The following is a 20,296-nucleotide window of genomic DNA, read 5'->3' as shown; positions in this document are numbered from 1 at the left end:
ATTAAGACGGGAGAGCGGGCTGGAGAGATGGTTTAGCAGTTAAGCACTTGCCTGTGAAGCCGAAGGACCCTGGTTCAAGGCTCAATTCCCCAGTACCCATGTTAGCCAGATGCACAAGGGGGTGCACTCATCTGGAATTTGTTTACAGTGGCTAGAAGCCCTGGTGCGCCCTCTCTGCCTCTTTCTCTCTCGGTCGCTCTCAAATAAATAAAACACTGGGAAGAACAGACATTAACTCTTCAAAAGGCTTGAAAAGCTGAAACAATCTTTATTCAAAATGCTGACTAGGACACTGATTAAAAAACTAAAGAGCGAGGCATGGTGGTGCACCTCTTTAATCCCAGCACTTGGGAGGCAGAGGTAGGAGGATCACCATGAGTTCAAGGCCACCCTAAGACTACTAAGTGACTTCTAGGTTAGCCTGAGCTAGAGTGAAACCCTACCTCAAAAAAAAAAAAAAAAAAAAAAATTATATATATATATATATATATATATATGTCGCAGTTTCCTAGGAAATAAAGAGCTGGAAGCTTATTTCAAATAACTCTTAGTTTAGAGACTTAAGAAGCAGACTCAGAGGGTGTCCTGACCCTATCTCCCCCCCACACCAAAAAAAAAAAAAAAAAAAAAAAACTAGCCGAGCATAGTGGTGCATGTCTTTAATCCCAGCATTCGAGAGGCAGACGTAGGAGGATCACCTCACCACCTCACCGTGAGTTCAAGGCCACCCGGAGACTACATAGTGAATTCCAGGTCAGCTTGGGCTAGAGTGAAACCCTGTCTCAAAAAAACAAAAACAAACACAAAAACTATAAAGATGGGCTGGAGAGAGGGCTCAGTAGTTAAGGCACTTGCCTGAAAGCCTAAGGACCCAAGTTCAACTTTCCAGCACTCACATGAAACCAGATGCACAGTGGCACGTGCATCTGGAGTTCATCTGTAGCAGCTAGAGACCCTGGTGTGCCCATTTTCTCTCTCTTCTTCCCACACTCACTCCTTGAAAAAAAAAAAATTTTTTTCTTAAAGCTATAGGAGGCAGAGGTAGGAGGATCACCATGAGTTCAAGACCACCCTGAAACTACATAGTGAATTCCAGGTCAGCCAGGACTAGAGTGAGACCCTACCTAGAAAACAAAACAAAACAAAAAGCTATAAAGAGGGGCTGGACACTCAGCAGGCAGAAGCAGGAGGATTGCTGTGAGTTCAAAACCAGCCTGTGACTACAGAATGAGTTCCAGGTCAGCATGGGCTAGAGTGAGACCCTATCTTGGGAAGGCAAAAAGAGAGGTTGGAGTGATGGCTCAGCAGTTAAGGGTACTTGCTGCAAAGCCTGAAAGCCTGGGTTCAATTCCCCAGTATCCATGTAAAGCCAGATGCAAAAAGTATTGCATGTATCTGGAGTTCATTTCTAGTAGCAAAGGGGCCGAGCACTCTCACACTTTACCTCTCTCTCTCAAAAAAAAAAATATATATTATATATATATATATATTTTATATATATATATATATTTTTTGGAGAAATGGATCAATGGTTAAAGTGTCCCTGAAAAGCCTAACTACCTGGTTTCTATTCCCCAGTTCCCATATAAAGCCATATGCACAAAGTAGTGCATACATCTGGAGTTCATTTGCAGTGGCTGGAGGCCCTGGTGCACCCATTCTCTCTGTTCCCCCACACACACTTACAAATAAGTAAAACTATTAAAAAATACATTTTTCAATTTTAAAAAAAACTATAAAGAGGCCTAGAAAGATGGCTCAGCAGTTAAAGGCACTTTCTTGGAAAGTCTAGGCCTTGGTTCAATTCCCCAGTGTCCACAAAGCCAAATGCACAAGGTGGCACATGTGTCTGGAGTTTGCAGTGGGAGGAGGCCTAGGCATGTCCATTCTCTCTCTCTCTCTCTCTCTCTGTTATTCCCTCTCAAAGAAATAAACAAAATTTTTAAAAGCCAAATCTAACCAAAAAAAAGTTGTGTTTTGTTGTTGCTGTTTTTGGTTTCATGGTAGAGTCTTGCTCTAACCCAGGCTAACCTGGAATTCACTATGTAGTCTCAGACTGGCCTCAAACTCACAGCAATCCTCCTACCTCTGCCTTCAGAGTGCTGGGATTAAAGGTGTTCATTATCACATCCAGCTAAAGAGTTTATTTTTTATCTTTAAAAAAAAAAAAAAACTACAACAGATACTATTCCCAGACTAGAGGCATATGTATGTCAGAGGTAGAGTGCTTAACCAGCATGCAGGAAACCCTGAGTTCATTCATTCCCCCAGTTCCCATTACCACAAAGAAAAAGGAAAAATAAAGAAAGAGTATGATTTCTTTAAAAACAAAAGCACCTGAGACTACACAGTGAATTCCAGGTCAGCCTGGGCTAGAGTGAAACTCTATGTCAAAAATAAAATGAAAAGAAAAAGAAAAAACTTTCAAGAATCAGAATGGTCCCAAAACCTAGTTGAGGAATCTGTAATCCCAGCCTTGGGAGACTGAGGTGAAGGAAAAAATGAGATCAAGGCCAGCTTAAGCCACACATCAAGATCCTGTCAAAGAAGGAAGAAGAGAGGACAAGGGACAAGAACGCAAGGAAAAAGTAAAGGTAAGGGAAAGGAAGGAGAAGGAAAACAAACAAAATATGGTTAAAAAAGAAACCTTAGAGGTATAGCTACTATAGTTATAAAGCCAGGGGGGACTGAAGAGATGGCTTAGTGATTAAGACACTTGCTTGTGAAGCTTAAGACCAGGTTTGATTCTCCAGGTCCCCATATAAGCCAGATGCAAAAGGTGGTGCATGCATCTGAAGTTTGTTTGCAGTGACTAGAGGCCCTGGCATACCAATTCATTCTCTAGCCCTACCCCCCCCCCAGACCCTGTTTCAAATAAAAATAAATAAATAAATAAAGTCAAGTGGCTGGAGAAATGGCTTAGTGGTTAAGGTACTTGCCAGGGAAGCCAAAGGACCCAGGCTCAATTCCCCAGTACCCACATTAGACAGATGCACAAGTAGCACAAGTAGTCTGGAGTTCGTTTGCAGTGGCTGGAGGCCCTGGTGCATCCATATTCATTCATTCATTCATTCATTCATTCGCTCTCTCTCTCTCTCTTAAATAAATGATAAATAAAATAAAAAGTCAAGATGTCATCTTAATATACAACAAAAGCAAAAAGATTGTGCTATCAGAAAAATTTAACACTTGGTAAATTTTGCCTTTCTAGGTGGCAGAATAGAGATAAAGACTAAACTGTAAATTATGTCTGCAATCTCCATGAGCAAGAGGTACTCACAGGTCACACTGGTTCAGTCTGTAAAATTTGTGTCGAGCTACACACAGTCTCCACACGTATTTTGCTGTTTCCATGTCTTCCTGGCAAACAGAACAGACATAAAGCACCATGAGAACAGCACAGAACCTCTTTGCAAAATCTGCCCGTGGTGCAAGTGGGTGACCCTGTAGTCACTTTCTGCCCATGGCAACTCTTTCATTTGCAAACACTACATCTATTATAGGAAAGCTAACCTTAAATTACAGAAACAAGCCAGGTGTGGTGGCGCACACCTTTAATCCCAGCACTCGGGAGGCAGAGGTAGGTGGACTACTGTGAGTTCAAAGGTCAGCCTGGGCTAGAGCAAAACCCTACCTCAAAAAAACAAAAAAATAGTCACCTTGATCAGAAACATTTATGCGCAGACTCAGTTACTCAACAGAATTTACTCAGTAACCACTTTTTGCTGAGTGCTATTTAGCAAAAGATTATAAAACTTTGACCTATAATTTACAAGAATTTTTAACATTAGTACCACCCTCCCCATTCCAAACACATAAAAAGGCACTCAGATAAGCTAGTGATAACTTTCATGAAAAACATCCCATGACAATCCCAGTGTTTACTCACAGTCTGAAACTGGATGGTCTCCTCTTTACTGGCCAGCTCTAATGCAAAGAAGGACTTGTTGTGGGACATGTTAGCAATATCGTGCCACCTGAAGAACAACAGAAGGCGATGAGCGCTCACACGCATACTGCAGACAGAGCGGATGATTTCATCCTGGAGCTTGACACATGAGTTACTATCTGTTAATCATTTCTGAAAGAAGACAGCTGTTTTAATCAGCTAGCATGAGCTTTCTAATTAAAATGAAAGCAGATAGTTCCTAAAAATGAATGCATGTACACTAATCAGAGAGTGTCTGAAAGGTGTGAGATATATTACATCCTCATTTGCTAGATTGGATGAGAGGCAGGAGATCCCTACGCTAAGCTTGTTGCCAATGCATCAGCTCTTTACTGAACACACATTGCAAGGGCATCCTCTACAGCAATGAGGTCCTAGAGACTTCACAAGTCCTAGGGACAGTGGTCAGTGAGGCAGGGTTTCTCTCAAAGGGGCGCTTTTGGAGGGCAGGTGCACAAGAGACAACATGGAAGCAAACAAGTACCACTACACAGCACAGGGAGACAGGATCAAATGAGGCGAATAAGGCAGAAAAGCAACAGAAGAGGGCTCTGAAAAGCTTCTGCGTGAATAAAATGCTGAGTATCAGGAAACGAAGGAATGGGCTATGCTGGGCACATGAAGTCCCATCTGGTACTCGCTAACTATATCCTATCCGGAGGTATAAAGATCGCCATGAATTGTTTACAGCCAGCCTGGGTTAGAATGAGTTCTAGGTCAGCCTAGGCTAGAGCTCTAGAGTAAGGCCCTGTCTTTAAAAAATTTAAAAAAATTTAAAAAAAAAAAAAAGGGAAACTAGTTCTCAAGAATGGTGGGGTAAGACTAGTTTAGAAAGGGAAATGAAGTGAAAGAACCAAATAAGCTATTAAAAAAGACCTGTTAGCTGGGTGTTGTGATACAAGCCTTTAATAACTGCACTCAAGAGATTGAAGTAGGAGGATCGCTGTAAGTTTCACACCAGTCTGAGACTACCTAGTGAATTCCAGGTCAGCCTGGGCTAGAATGAGACCTTACTTCATATATCAAAAAAGAAAAAGGGGTTGGAGAGATGGCTTAGTGGTTAAGGCATTTGCCTACGAAGCCTAAGGATCCCAGTTTGATTCCCCAGCATCCACATAAACCACCTGCACAAAGGGGAGCATGCGTCTGGAGTTTGCAGTGGCTAGAGGCCCTGGTGTCCCCATTCTCTTTCTCTGAATCTTTCTCTCTCTCAAATATGTAGTATTTTTAAAATTAATTAATTTTAAAAGTAATTTTAAAAAAGGAACTACTGGGATGGAGAGATGGCACAGTGGTTAAAGGCGCTTGCTTACAAAAGCCTGATGCCTGGGGTCGATTCCCCAGTATCCACACACAGCCAGATGCACAAAGCAGCACATGCATCTGGAGTTCTCATTTGCAGTGGCTGGAGGCCCTGGTGTGCCCATTTCATCATTGTTTATCTGTCTCGCTTGCAAAAAATAAATTATATATGTGCATTTGTTTTGTTTGGTTTTTGTTTTTCAAAGTAGGGGCTCACTCTAGCCCAGGCTGACCTGGAACTCACTATGTAGTCTCAGGGTGGCCTTAAACTCATGGTGATCCCCCACCACTGCCTCCCAAGTGCTGGGGTTAAATGCACATGCCATCACGCCCAGCTTTAAAATATTTTAAAAAAATAAAAAAAAAAAAGTACCGGGTGTGGTGGCGCTTGCCTTTAATCCCAGCACTCAGGAGACAAAGGTTGGAGGATCACCGTGAGTTCGAGGCCACCCTGACATACTGAATTCCAGGTGGGCCTGGGCTACAGTGAGACCCTACCCTAAAAAACCAAAATAAATAAATAATAAAAAATGCCAGGTGTGGTGGCACATGTCTTTAATCCTAGAACTTGGGAGGCAGAGGTAGAACACTGTGAGTTCAAGGTCAGCCTGAGACAAATAGTGAATCACAGGTCAGCCTGTACTAGAGTGAGATTCTACCTCAAAAAAAACCCAAATAAATGAAAAGGAGGCCGGGTGTGATGGTGCACACCTCTAATCCCAGCACTCGGGAGGCAGAGGTAGGAGGACTGCTGTGAGTTCAAGGCCAGCCTGAGACTACATAGTGAATTCCAGATCAGCCTGAGCTAGAATAAGACCCTACCACAGAAAAACCAAAAATAAATAATAATAATAATAATAATAATAAATAAAAAGGAACTACTCAGCCAGATATGGTGGCACATGCCTTAAATCTTAGCACTTGGGAAGATGAGGTAGGAGACTATTAAACCACCCATTTTATCATCTACTGTGTATCAAGAGAAAGTAGAATCTCAGAATAAAAGTATAACTATTTTGACCTACAGAGATGGCTTAGCGTTTAAGGTGCTTGCCTGTGAAGTCTAAGGATCCAGGTTCAATTGCCCAGTAGCCACATAAGCCAGATGCACAGGTGGTGCATGTGTCTAGAGTCTGTTTGCAGTAGGTAAAGGTCCTGGCACACCCATTCTTTCCCTCTTTCACAATCTGCCTCATTCTCTCAAATAAAGGAAAAAATTAAAAATATAAATATTTCTCTAAAGTCACACTGGATTTTCTAAGATTACAGATTTAAGGAATTATCATGTAGGGTTACACAACACGGTTTAATTCACTATATGTAAGTGAATTAGCATTGGAACACAGAATGCTAAAAAGGAAGCTTAAGCCACTGTGAATTCACTGCTCAGTAATCACACACCACATACTTTATACCGCCACCTGTCTTTCCTACCACATATACTCCAAGAGCTCTACAAATGTACTGTGAGAACATCCTATACATCCTCCTGTCTTTCCCACTGCACTTCTACAAATGCACAGGGTTACTTTTTTACAGTCTGGGGGAGGAGAATCAACACTGCAAAAGCAACTGAAATTGCCTGAGATGTTGCTTTTTAGGAATTTTGTTGCATAACTACAGTCAAAAGAAAGCCTAGATTTCCCGCAGCAATAGCACTAGAAATCAGAGCTCAAACGAAATGTTCACATCAAAACAAAGAGCAGCTTCCATAAGGCAACAGTAGGGCCATGGAGTTTTAAGTATTTCTGAGCAGGCCATCATTATAAGCACTATTTTCTGCACATTTGGTTATAAAGAAAGCAGGTTGATATTGTATATATGTAATTACAATGATTGTAATGGGGAGGTAATATGATGGAGAATGGAATTTCAAATGGGAAAGTGTGGGGGTGGGGAGGGAGGGAATTACCATGGGATATATTTTATAATCATGGAAAATGTTAATAAAAATTAAAAAAAAAAAAAAAGAAAGCAACATGCTGATGAACCACTTTCTAGTCACGACCTGGAGGATACACCTATTTGGTTAAAGGCACTTGTTTGCAAAGGCTGCCAAGGTTCCAAGTTCACTTTTCCCTAGCACCCATGTAAAGCCAGGTGCACAAAGTGGTGTATGTGTCTGAAGTTCATTTGCAGAGGCAAGAAGTCTGAGCATGCCCATTCTCTCCCTCCCCTCCCTCTTAAATAAATCAATAAATATATTAAATATTTTTAAAAGAACTTACAGAATATCTGGAAGTAATTAACTACTGTAAGTACTCAAAAAAAATCAGGAACCACAGAATATATACAGAAAAGGGTATTAAAATACCTAAATATCACAGGAGGCCTTCCATTTTTGTGTTTTACAAAGATGCCTTCGAGACACGCACCAATGGATATGTCGCTTCCTTGGCTGTCCTGAAAGGAGAAAGCAGAGGAAAAGAATCACACCCAGCCTGGGGAGATGGCTCAGTGGTAAGGAGGTTGCTGGGCAAGCCTGACGATACAAGTGTGAATCCCCAGAACCCCACTTGCTCACAGCAGGAAGGGAAGTAGAGCCGGGAGATTCCCAAACCTTGCAGGCCAGCTAACCCAGCAGATGCAGTGGTGACCAACAGGAATGACCCTGCCTCAAACAAAGTGGGAGGCAATGAACAACACTGAATGTGTGCTCTAACCTCGTCAGGTATCACACATATGCCTGCACGCATATACACGTACACACACGCATGCACAACACGCCCCACAATTTTAAAAGTAAAAATAAAGAACTACACCTCTCCCTTAATTTGTTTCCCAGATATACCATGCCCAGAAGTTCCATAAGGAACTCAGTAGCAAAACAATCTGATACACATGTATTTTCTTGTAAACATGTGTAAAGGAACTCTATTTTCTGACCATTTTAAAGTACAAACTGCAAAGCAGAAATGTGTTTTACTACAAACTTCTGGTCACAGGACCTCAGCTTTTAGGGTTCAGGGCATTCTCTCTGAAACTGCTAAGAATAAACTTTTTATTTACTGACTTATTTATTTAGAGATCATGCCTATGTTACCTACACTGGCCTCAAATTCCTAGGCTTCAGGGATCCACCTACCTCCGCCACCAGAAGAGATGGGTCTATAGGGACACACCACCACGCCCAGTTGCTGAGCTTAAGTTTAGGCAGCAACAGCCACTGAGCCACACTTACCTTGGCGGGGTAGCTCTCTTCTCCATAACCGCTCATTCTCTCTACCTCTTGCATGTACAGCAGTTCAGCATCAGGAGCTAGGAGCCCTCTGCAACCCAAAAGTAATATTTACAAAAAGCTAAAACTTTTAACTGTTTTTCTTAAAACACATACATCAATTTTGCATAAGGCAGTATAAACATTTCAGGCTTCTAGGCATCTGTAAGTGGTTAAAATGGTCTCTCAGTATAGCAAACGCTAACTTCTGTGAAGCACTGAGTGTTGGGAGAGGGTTAGAGAAGACCCCAGTGCTGAGTGCTGGGAGGGGGTTAGAGAAGACCCGAGTGCTGAGTGCTGGGAGAGGGTTAGAGAAGACCCGAGTGCTGAGTGCTGGGAGAGGGTTAGAGAAGACCCGAGTGCTGAGTGCTGGGTGAGGGTTAGAGAAGACCCCAGTGCTGAGTGCTGGGAGAGGGTTAGAGAAGACCCCAGTGCTGAGTGCTGGGAGAGGGTTAGAGAAGACCCCAGTGCTGAGTAATAGCTGAGGGTTAGAGAAGACCCGAGTGCTGAGTGCTGGGAGGGGGTTAGAGAAGACCCCAGTGCTGAGTAATAGCTGAGGGTTAGAGAAGACCCGAGTGCTGAGTGCTGGGAGAGGGTTAGAGAAGACCCCAGTGCTGAGTGCTGGGAGAGGGTTAGAGAAGACCCCAGTGCTGAGTGCTGGGAGAGGGTTAGAGAAGACCCCAGTGCTGAGTGCTGGGTGAGGGTTAGAGAAGACCCCAGTGCTGAGTGCTGGGAGAGGGTTAGAGAAGACCCCAGTGCTGAGTGCTGGGAGAGGGTTAGAGAAGACCCGAGTGCTGAGTGCTGGGAGAGGGTTAGAGAAAGTCCCTCCACTATACTTTAACAGGTGAGAAAACAGGCAAAGGATAAAGCAGCCCCTAAGATATCTCCTCGTAAACTGAGGAGTTTTACATGAACCCAATACTTAATTGCCCAAAATATCAGGTACTTCTGAGAATTCTGTGTTAAATGCCAAATTACAGTTGCAAGGAACACGGGAAGGAAGTGGCAAAGTAAAAGAGAAATCCCCTGTAGTTCAGAGCACTACAAGGTGATGGAAGAGGGAAAGAAACTCAAATGCATGGAGACTCAATCCCTGGCTACCACCCCATGTGCCCAGGACACCCCATGTTGCAGTGATCACAGACTCTGCATCTCCGTGAGTAGACCACATGCCCTCACACTTTTACACAGATAGAAACCTCTTCTGGCAACCTGTCACCTGCACATGAGCCAGAATAGTCCCTAATATCCTTCTCAGCTCATGTCGATAGCACTTCTTCTCTGTCACATTCTGGCACTCCCTGTAACCCACCCAGGGCCCCATGCAATCCCAGCACCTTCTGCCACACCTTTCCCACTGCCATTATTATATCACCATAACTACTACTGCAGTGGAGTGTCCTGTGCATCCCTTAGATGCACTTTGGGAGGCAGAGAATCATTATCTTTGAACCAAAATACCCAACACTGCCTCATAAGAAGTTAAAGTACTCATGAGTTCTTAACTACAAGTGACTGAAAGAAAATGACAAAAGAGGGGCCAATTATGCTTTTACAGAAAGGTTAATTTGGACAGCACAAGGTAAGAGCTGGAAAGACAGGATCGACCAACTTGTGGAGAGCAGGACAATACGCATCAGCGCTTGGAACAGTGCAGGACAGGATGAGAGGAAAATGACAGTTCTTGGAAGATTAGTTTTTTGAGACCAACTGTACAGACTGGAGCAGAAAGAGACTACAGGCAAACGATTGAAAAGATTGCAGGTTGTAAAAGAAAGACCTACTTTCAAATTCCACCTCTACTGCTCACAGAGACCAAGTCTTTTTGAGCTTTCTTTCCTCATCTGTCAGATGGAGGTAACATTTACCTTCAAGAGTACTCTAGTCACAAAGATGTAACAACATATAGTGTCCAGAACTGCGTGACACTTGACTTAGAGTAAGAGCTATCATTCTCTAGGAGACAGTTTTGCTTACAGGCAAGAGAGATTCACTGCCAAAGAAAGGCCCCATTCATGAGCAGAGAAAGGTATGGAGCACCTTAATCAGAGCAATAAGCAAAAGCTCTTATCATAGCTTCCCAAAGGAAAGAAGCATCATTTCCAAACACATAGGGCGGGGTGGTGGAAGGAACAATGGGTGCAGTGGTGTGTGCCCACAGAATCCAGGCACTCGAGAAGCAGAGGCAGGAGGATGGCCAGGCTGGGCTATAACAAAACCTTTCTCAAAAAGTCAAGGGCAGTGGGTATAGAGGTCCCTGGGTTCAATCCCCCCAAAGCATAAGAAAAGCAAAAAGAAAAAGTATTCAGAAAGAACAAATTTCCCGTAATTTGTATTAGCCTATACAGATCTGGCTACTAAACACACACTTTTAACATACGGGGTGATGAATTGATACCTTTCTTTCTCCTTTTTTTGTTTTCTTCTTCAAGGTAGGGTTTCACTCTAGCCCAGGCTGACCTGGAATTCACTATGTAGTCTCAGGGTGACATTGAACTTATAGTGATCCTACCTCTACTTCCCAAGAGCTGGGATTAAAGGTGTATATCACCATGCCCAGTGAATTGGTCCCTTTCTTACTGCTTTCAACTGCCTTCCTGACTGGTAAGACAGATAATAAATGAATAAATACAAGCAAGTGATCACATAGAGCAGTTGGTAGCACAGGAAGGGCAGTTTACGATAGAAGTAAAAATAGCTGCACTTAAGTTCTCAAATTAATGCATTAAGCATTATTTCAAATTTAGACAGGCACTAATTCAGTGATAGTTCCATGATTATTTGCTGGTATTACCTGTATTTCTGATGTAGTAAGGCCACTTTCTGGGTTGCTTCTTCCAATACTTTCTCATCCTGTAACCACCCCTGAAGAGAACACACAGCAGTAAATATGGACATTTCTTACCAAGAGTCACTGCTACTGGTGTTGACTCATGACACTCTGGCATAATTAATTATGAGTAGTCCTAATACTTGGGGCTTTGATGAGGTATGCAATCGTGATCTTCCTAATGAATGAAGTGGCTCCTGCTCAGCAGCACAGAGGCATACCCTGCCTTCTCAACGAGCTTCAGCTGAGTTACTTCAGGCAGCCAACACCAACCAGCCAGTTCTGAGCTCATGTGTTCTCTAAAAAGCATTCCTCCTTTCCCAGTTGTTCCAGGTTAGGGTTCATGTCACTTCCATCAGTAGAAACTTTAAAAAGTAGAGGGTAGGGCCTTTAATACCAGTGAGAAGTCAAATTCATTTCAACCTTAATTTTGTAATACTTTCAGCCTTTAAGTCAAAAACCCTGTGTGGATCTATGAAGCTGAAAACAAACCCTCTCCTTAAACACATCAAAAAGCAAAGTGAGCTTCTTCAGCACGGGTCAGTGACTACAGACCCTGGTATTCCTGTGAGTTTACAAAGACCAAAGAGACACAGCAGCGAAAGGACTGATTCGGGAGAAGTTCATAGGAGGAAACGTTTTCTTTAACTAACATACAGCATAGTAAGTTTCCTTTGCATTTCATACACAGTTCTGGTGGATCCTTCCCTCTACCCATGCTCTCTCACATCTTCATTCCCCATTCCTGGGTAGATACGCCCACTGCCAGGATCCTCTTTTCCATGTGTTGCATAAGTCTTGATGTTCATCAACAAATGACTGGATAATGAAAATGTGGTACATAGACACAATAGAATTGTCTTCAGCCATAAAGAAAAATGAAATTATGAAAATTTTAGGATGGATGGAACTGGAAAATACATTCAGTGAAGTGACCTAGCCTCAGAAAGCAAATACCACATGTTCTGTCTCATATGCAGACCCTGCCTTCTAATGCTTACATGTATGTATTAATGTGGGAGTGACTGTGGGTAGAGGTCATGAAACTAGAAAGGGGCCAATGAGAGGGTTCAAGGAGGCTTTAAGTAAGAGGCATGGGGAGGGTTACAGAACATATGTGTTCTGAAAGTGAAATTAATTTTTTAATGCTAGTCCTGCCTAGTGAGTCTACCATATGGACTTGCTTTTAAGGACTATTAAGTGTATGAGAATAACCATAGATGAAAAAGACAGCAATACAGAAAAAGAAATCTTACCACAGGAAACAAGGCAAATTTCTGAAGAAAGTCTTGGGATTCATACTGATCAAAGTCACCAAAGTCAGCTATACAAAATGATAAACATTCACATGTTGATTACATTTAATTTGCATAGTAAAATATTTTTACAACAAAATTCAATTTGTAGTATGTAGACAGCACTTTTACACTTCAGAAGTCAAATTTATCAGCTATAATGTGGTTTTAGAGTATGTGTGTGCACGTTTGTATTCATGTGCATGTGTATGTGGAGGCCCAGTCGGAAAGCCCCTTAGCCCTCACTCTCCACATGGGCTCCCGTACCCACTCCACTTCCCCACATGGCGGGAGCTCCTGGAACTTTCTTTTCTTTCCATGGTTTTCTCAGGCCCTCCATGTGGGATCTCTAGCCATGCGGGTGTCTTTCCTTGGATCTGTACTTCCCTCAATAGATATAATAATTTAGAACTCTTTTAAAAAAAGAAACCATATAAGTAGAATACAAGGCAGGCATGGTAATGCTGAAGTACTCCCAGTACTTCAGAGGCTGAGAAAGGAGGATAGCTGTGAATTTGAGGCAGCCTGGGTTACAGAGTGAATCTCATGTCAGCATGGGCTAAAATGAAACCTTGCGAAAAAAGGAAAAAGAAATGGATGCACTTAAAAGTCTAAGTGAATATAATTTTATCAACCTCATTGATAAATATATTTTTCTCCCTCAAATGTTACTACTAGCATATCAAGTCCTGGAGCTAACTTAACATGTATTAAATTCATGGGAAAATTTTATATATACATATGTCTATTTCTATCTATTGGAACTGTTTGTCCCTTTGACATATTACATATTTAACCTTCCAAAAACTTCTGGAAATCTCTTATTTCACTGAAGTAAACCAAATTAATGTCTTCCTACAAGGAATCCCTTGGGTAACAGCATAATCTTTCATGAACATAAACACTTCTATAGATACAAATGATCAGTTACTTTCATAACCCCTTGTTGGTTGTGTTACAACATGCATTTCCTCTGACAGAGCTATCATTTTGTATGTGTTACTTACCTTGAACAGCTAAGCCTGCTAACTGAATGGCTTGTTCTAAAGAACAAGGAATGTTTCCTTCCAAGATATCTTTCTTCAACTGCAGGTAATACTGGTATCTATTTTAAAAAATGTCAAGTTTATAAAGTCAGTATCTTCTATCAAGATATAATGTATTTCACATAATTTCATAGGAACATCAACTGTCAAAGAAAACCTTAAGCACAGATGGTTTTGAAGAATGAAAAGAATGCCCTTGGCTATATGTGTGTGTTCATATATATACACACAAGCTATTTAATAAGTTATTTATCCCTAACTTTAACTATCCCAAATCTAAGTCCAGGGGCTGGAGAGATGGCTCAACAGTTAAAGGCGCCTTGCTTGCAAAGCCTGATGACCTGGGTTTCATCCACAGAACCCACAGAAAGCCAGATGCATAAAGTAGCTACTTCCTTTTACCTGCTCGCTGAGCAGGTAACTGCTAGGACCTGCTATGTGTGAAGCATTATTCTAGACACTGAAGTTTAATGTTGAACTGGATCCACTAACTTGGCCAGCACAGTCCAAGGCACTGTCTTAATCTGTAATATGTCTGTGACAGTTAACCTGTTTGTCAACCTTACAGAATTTGGAGCACTATGGAAACAAATCTCTGCTCACGTCTGTGAAAGATTTTCTAGATTGGGTTAGTTGAGGTGGAAGGACCCAATCTAACTGAGGGTGGCACTATGCCATGACTGGGCTCCTGGGCTGTGTAGAAAGGAGAGAGCTAGCTGAGCAGCAGTATTCATCATCTGCTTCCTCGCTGTGCTGAATGTGACCTGCCACCATGGACTGTAACCTGGAACTATAAACTTATAAACTAGTAAACTAATAGAGTATCTCTGAACACAGACCATGTGCTGACTGTATTTGAAGTCCCCAGAATACATACACCCAGGCTTTAAGACTCTTCGCTACCTAAGAGCACAACCAAAACACCGTCCGTTCAAGTAAAAACAATTTAGTGACAACTCTGGCCTATCACTGGCAGCAGCATGTGTAGCAATTAGAACACTGGTAATTCAAAGGGGAAAGACCACAGCAACTTTCCATGAGACTTTCCAAAGCCAACTGGAAAGAGATTACATTTGGGAAGTCTAGCTATTGGACATGCTCCACAGAGTCACATAAAAACCCTGGAAAGCAACATCTATGAAACTAATTAACAGCCTTCCACAGAGTTCTTTGTTACCTTGATTTTGAAAATGTATTATGAGATGACGCTTCCACATTTGTTCTGAACTGCTAATGCTGGTTCAATGTTTTTATATGTAATCCCACCTGAGGCTGAAGAGACAGCTAGCAGTTAATGGCACTTGTTCAACTGCCCAGATGCACAAAGGGGCGTGTGTGTCTAGAGTTCATTTGGAGGGGCAAATTCCTTGTCTTGTGAATGACAGTTTTCTACTGCTTTGTGACCACGTTGTTCTGACAAGTCTTCGTTTTCAGAAAAGATCTTATACAGAGGTTGTTGTTCTCTCACTTTTTTCTCAATGTATCTTTAAATGACTTTGTTTGGTTTGTTTCTTTGTTTGTTTCGTGGTGCTAGAGAGTAAAACCTAGGACACGCTAGGTGAAGCACTCATGCCTATCCCTGAATGGGCTTTTTATAACACCATTTTCAGGTATCAGTACGTACATGAAATGATTCAAATGTAAAATATAATTTTTACCTATGAAATTGCTCTTGAGAGACTAGGAAGATGACTCCACGGCTACAGGCCTACTTAATGGACTTCCACGTCCCCTGTACCCATGTAAAGCCAGGTGCACAAAGCGACATATGCATCCAGAGTTCATCTACAGTGGTGTCGTGGGATGCCGAGTCACACAGAGATGGCACCAGAGATAGAGTGGAGAATCAGAAAATTTATTTGGTGGCACAAGGCACTGACATGCCATTCCTTCTCAAATAGGAATTTTTTTAAATGCTATTGAAATAATGGCCACAAGATAAAGACCATAAGAAGCAAGAGTGTCTTTATGTGACCTATGATCCCTAAGCCTTCCCCTCCCTAGAAACCACTGCTCTACTTCCTGACCCACTGCTGTGACAGCTTGAACTTCTCAAGCTGCCTTGGACCATGAGGGAAGACAGTAAGCTGGAAGAACATGCTGAGGGCAGGGTAACAGAAGAGAAAGAAGTGGGGTCCCTGGTGACTTTATGGAGCTGTCACAGCTCTCTAACACGGCTGACCTTGGGGCTTCACTGCAGAACACTTGGGGTTTTATTGAGGTTGTTACTTAGGGCCACACTTAACTCTTACTGAAAACACTTTATTAGGGTCTCGTGCCCTTCATCAATGAGCAATCCTACTGAATGCATCTCATACTCTTTCAGCTCCTCCTTTGGCTAAGGGCTTTGTTAAGGTCTGCATTTGAAGTCAGAAGTTTTCTCATCTCAAGTTTACTTTTCAGAAATTTTCAGAAATGACCATTGTAAGTAAGATGCAAGTGTGGCCATTCTACTTCATTAAAATTTGAAGACACCTTCATCATCATGCCATGACTTTATAAAAAATACAAGTCTGTTTTGTAAATCTCTCTCCTTCAGGTAATGTCCAAGACATTCATTATTTCCCCCTGCTTCACACAAACCATTCTCTCTAACTAAAGAGTTCCTTCTAGAGGTTTTCAAAAAGTCACCTTAGCGCTGAAACATCTCTATCACACCTGCCAAGGCTCAGGGTCTATTGTGGAAGAGGTGGCAGCAAGAACATAAGAGCCAAGCAAGAGTAGGACTACTTATAATGCACTCGTCTAGACACAAAATAGCCTGGATGTCCATGACCTCACAGTGCCCGATACTACCTACACAAGACCATCATAAGAGGAGGAAAAGATGATGACATCAAACTAAAAGACTGATGGAGAAGGCGAGGAGATATGATGGAGAGTGGAGTTGCAAAGGGGGGAGGGGGAGGAAGTTATCATGCTCTATTGTCTATAATTATGGAAGTTGTCAATAATAAAATTTTAAGTTCAGTGTAGGGCTGGAGAGATGGCTTAACAGTTAAGGAACACGTCTGCGAAGGCTAAGGACCCAGCTTGACTCTCCAGGTCCCATGTAAGCCAGATGCACAAGATGGCACATGTATCTGGAGTTCGTTTGCAGTGGCTGCAGACCCTGATACACCCATTCTCTCTCTAACCCCCTCTCACTCCCTCTCTTTGTCTCAAATAAATAAATAAAAATAACTTTTGTTTATTTTTATTTATTTGAGAGCGACAGACAGACAGAAAGTGGTAGATAGGTAGAGAATGGGTGCGCCAGGCCCTGCAGCCACTGCAAACGTACTCCAGATTCATGCACCACCATGTGCAACTGGCTCACATGGGTCCTGGGGAATTGAGCCTCGAACCAAGGTCTTTAGGCTTCACAGGCAAGCGCTTAACTACTAAGCCATCTCTCCAGCCCTAAAAATAATTTTTTTGAAGTCAGCTAATTTACCTGGCCTATTCAAGCTTTCCATGGTACCCCCACCCCGCACACACACGCACGCGCACACACACACACACACACACTTATAGGAATCCAGCACTTTAAATAAAACGCTTAATGTCATAAGGTGTCACAATTACTTATTTACAGGAATTGCCAGTTTTACCAGGCTTTGAGCAGCTCCCCCAGAATATCTTTCCTCACAGAATATCTTCAACAAATATTTAAATAAGTGGCCAGCTCATGTTTTTCCTCCAGGCTTCCGCTTCTCTCTTCAGGATTTATGTCTCAGGCCTGTGTGTCTCTTTGTACCACCTGACCCTTGCTTCTTTGGTTTTCCAACCTCTTCCAATAATTACCTGGCATGCTCAAATAGCATTCCACAAGCATGAGGCAGTGGCAGGTCTTACTATCAGTGGAGCACTTAGCTTGCTTTGAAAGAAAGGCAAAACTAAAGAAAACAGACTTAAGATCTAGTGAAGTGATAAGTATGTACACAAATGACCATAATTGGAGGCTATGACAACTGTCACCTTAAGCAGAAGTACAAGAAAGTCCTACTACAGTCTGGCAGTCTCGAGGAGACAAAGATCGCTTCCGCCTGGGGCTCACAGAGCTTCAGGCAGGAGGTGCGTCCGGAACTACTAGTCAGAAGATGAATGGGAGCAGAGAGTACCACAGACAGGAGATTGGGACACAGGGGAAAGGCGGGAAGCGTGTTCAGGAGCACTATTAAACAGGGCTAGAAAGTAAGGCAGTGGGAGATCTCAGATACCACAGGCAAGCTCAAAAAGCCCTTTTTATTTTTGTTATTTTTGGCAGAGCTGGGGATCCAACCCAGGGCCTCACACATTCCAGGCAAGTACTCTATACAGACACAGCCCAGGAATTAAAAATTGATTCCACTGTATTTTGTTTTTTTAAGAGTTCACAATAGCTAAGCTACAGAACCAAATGAGTTGTCTGACAACAGAGAAATGACTAAAGAAGATGTAGTGTATCCACACACACACAGGATAGAATTATTTTCAGCTGCAAAGACAAATGAAGTTATGTTGTTTACGGGAAAATGGAACTGGAGATAATCCTATTATGTCAATTAGGTCAGTCTCAGAAAAGCAAATACTGCATGTTTTCTCATTTCTGACTCCTAGATTTTATGTAGAAATATATGTGTGTGTGTGTGTGTATGAAAATTTGTGTAGGTAGATAATAGACAGAAATGAAAGTAAAAGCAAACCTGACTAGGGGAACAAGAGTCCTGGGGATGAACGTTCAAGGGTGCTTCAGGCCTCCTCAAGCCCTCACGCTTGTACAGGAGGCGCTCTTAACTGCTGAGTCATCTCTCCAGCCCCCCCGAACAAATTTTATGACCTTTTATTTTCCGGGGCGGGGAGGAGTCAAGGTAGGGGCTCACTCTAGCCCAAGCTGACCTGGAATTTACTCTGAAGTCTCAGATTGGCCTTAAACTCACAAGGGTCCTTCTATCTATCTATCTTGGCCTCCTAAATGCTGGGATTAAAGGCATGCACCACCCTGCCAGGCTATGATAAATCTCCCCTCTCATTTCCTTGTCACAAGAAGCCAGAAGCAGAACAACACACATTAAAGATGTCATCACGACAAGGAGAGTCCACAGGCAGGGTGGAAACGTTATCTTTCCCTTTACTCATTCCTTTGGGCCTGATGAAGCTTTAATTCAGTGAACCCTCTGACATACCACATGCCAGACCCGCCCTGCGATATGGTGACTAAGTGTGGGCCAGAGGGCGGCTTTCCGGGCTTCCATCTTCACTTTCTCACCTCTCACGATTACGTCCTGCACTTGGGTGGCAGAGAAGGAGCGCCTCACCTGGTCACCTCCTGCTGCAGCTGTGACACGGAAGGCACGTAGAACACCACGCCGAAGTAGACGGTGGGCTCCAGCGCATGCTTGTCCAGCTGCTTCTTCAGGGGCTTCTCCAAATCCACCCAGCGGCGCTGGCTTTGCTTGTTGTAGTACCAGAGGCTGAAGTAAGTGACCTGGAAAGACGGAAGGTCACTGCAGGACGCAATCAGGCACAGTCACTGCTACCACACTCAGCAATGGCCTAGGACCTATTGCCTCTAGTCTCAGCCACAAACAATAGCAAGACCCAAAGGGGGAAAAGAGTAAATACCCATCTCTATCTAGATATTAGCATTCAAGGAAATAGAGGCAAAAAAAAAAAAAAAGAAAAGAAAGAAAGAGGGCTGGAGAGATAGCTTAGTGGTTAAGGCGCCTGCCTGCAAAGCCAAAGGATCCAGGTTCGACTCCCCAGGGCCCACATAAACCAGATTCACAAGGTAGAACATGTGTCTGGAGTTTGCAGTGGCTAGAGGTCCTGACCTGCCCATTCTCTCTTTCTCTCTAACAAATAAATAAAAATAGAGTATTAAACAACAAGAAGTCCATGGTTGGAGAGATGGCTTAGCAGTTAAGGTACTTGCCTGTGAAGCCTAAGGACCCAGGATCAATTCTCCAGGTCCCACATAAGCCAGATGCACAAAGTGGTGCATGTATCTGGAGTTTGCTTCCAGTGGCTAAAGACCCTGGCACACCCATTGTCTGTCTGTCTCTATCTCTCTGTCTCTAATAAATAGGTATATATATATATTTAGTTAAAAGAAAAGCTCAATTACCCATCATTTCTTGAACTTGAAAATAAAATGTACTCATGGCTTAGGCTTCAGAATGTTAGCAGGTGCTCCACAATTTTACATACAAGTTTTAGCAACAATAAAAACTGAAAAACAACATCTTATTTTTCAAATACTAAAACTATCATGCTCTTGGTATGTAAGTGGATTGGGGGGTGTCTCCTCACACGCGTGCATGCGGAAGGTCCGAGGACAACTTCCCGTGCAGGCGCTTATCTTCCACCATGTTTGAGTCAGGGTCCCCGTTGCTGTTCACCACTGCATTCTCTAGGCAAACTTTCCATATGTTTTCCTGCCTCTACCTCTCTTGTAGGCATGCTAGGATTACCGACACCTGCCCCTGTATTCAGCTTTTACATAGGGTCTGGGGATCTGAACTCAGGTACTCATGCTTGTGCAGCAAGTACTTTATCCACTAAGCAATTTCCCCAGGCCATAAATAATATTTTCTTTAAGTATTAAGTTAGGCTCTACTCAGTATGGTTCTGAAAGTAGTATTACCCCAACTTTTCACTGCTCTCGAACTTGGCATCAATAGATGAAATAATTTC

The 20,296-nt window shown here is 42.6% G+C and overlaps 1 protein-coding gene across 1 annotated transcript in view; it reads right to left on the bottom strand.

The window, feature by feature from the left end:
• Positions 1-20,296, bottom strand: part of Ptpn21 (protein tyrosine phosphatase non-receptor type 21) — a 71,140-nt gene that overhangs the window by 26,903 nt on the left and 23,941 nt on the right. Inside the window, exons 3-10 of the mRNA XM_004649356.2 lie at positions 18,919-19,088; positions 13,601-13,698; positions 12,555-12,622; positions 11,263-11,333; positions 8,433-8,520; positions 7,566-7,654; positions 3,890-3,977; positions 3,281-3,360 (exon numbers count right to left, since the gene is read on the bottom strand). Of these exons, the coding sequence (XP_004649413.2) occupies positions 3,281-3,360; positions 3,890-3,977; positions 7,566-7,654; positions 8,433-8,520; positions 11,263-11,333; positions 12,555-12,622; positions 13,601-13,698; positions 18,919-19,088 (752 nt within the window). The remainder of the gene's footprint in view (positions 1-3,280; positions 3,361-3,889; positions 3,978-7,565; positions 7,655-8,432; positions 8,521-11,262; positions 11,334-12,554; positions 12,623-13,600; positions 13,699-18,918; positions 19,089-20,296) is intronic.

This window comes from Jaculus jaculus, chromosome 7 (assembly GCF_020740685.1).
Source record: "Jaculus jaculus isolate mJacJac1 chromosome 7, mJacJac1.mat.Y.cur, whole genome shotgun sequence".
NCBI classification, from domain to species: domain Eukaryota; kingdom Metazoa; phylum Chordata; class Mammalia; order Rodentia; family Dipodidae; genus Jaculus; species Jaculus jaculus.
This window is presented reverse-complemented; position numbering and strand designations above follow the sequence as displayed.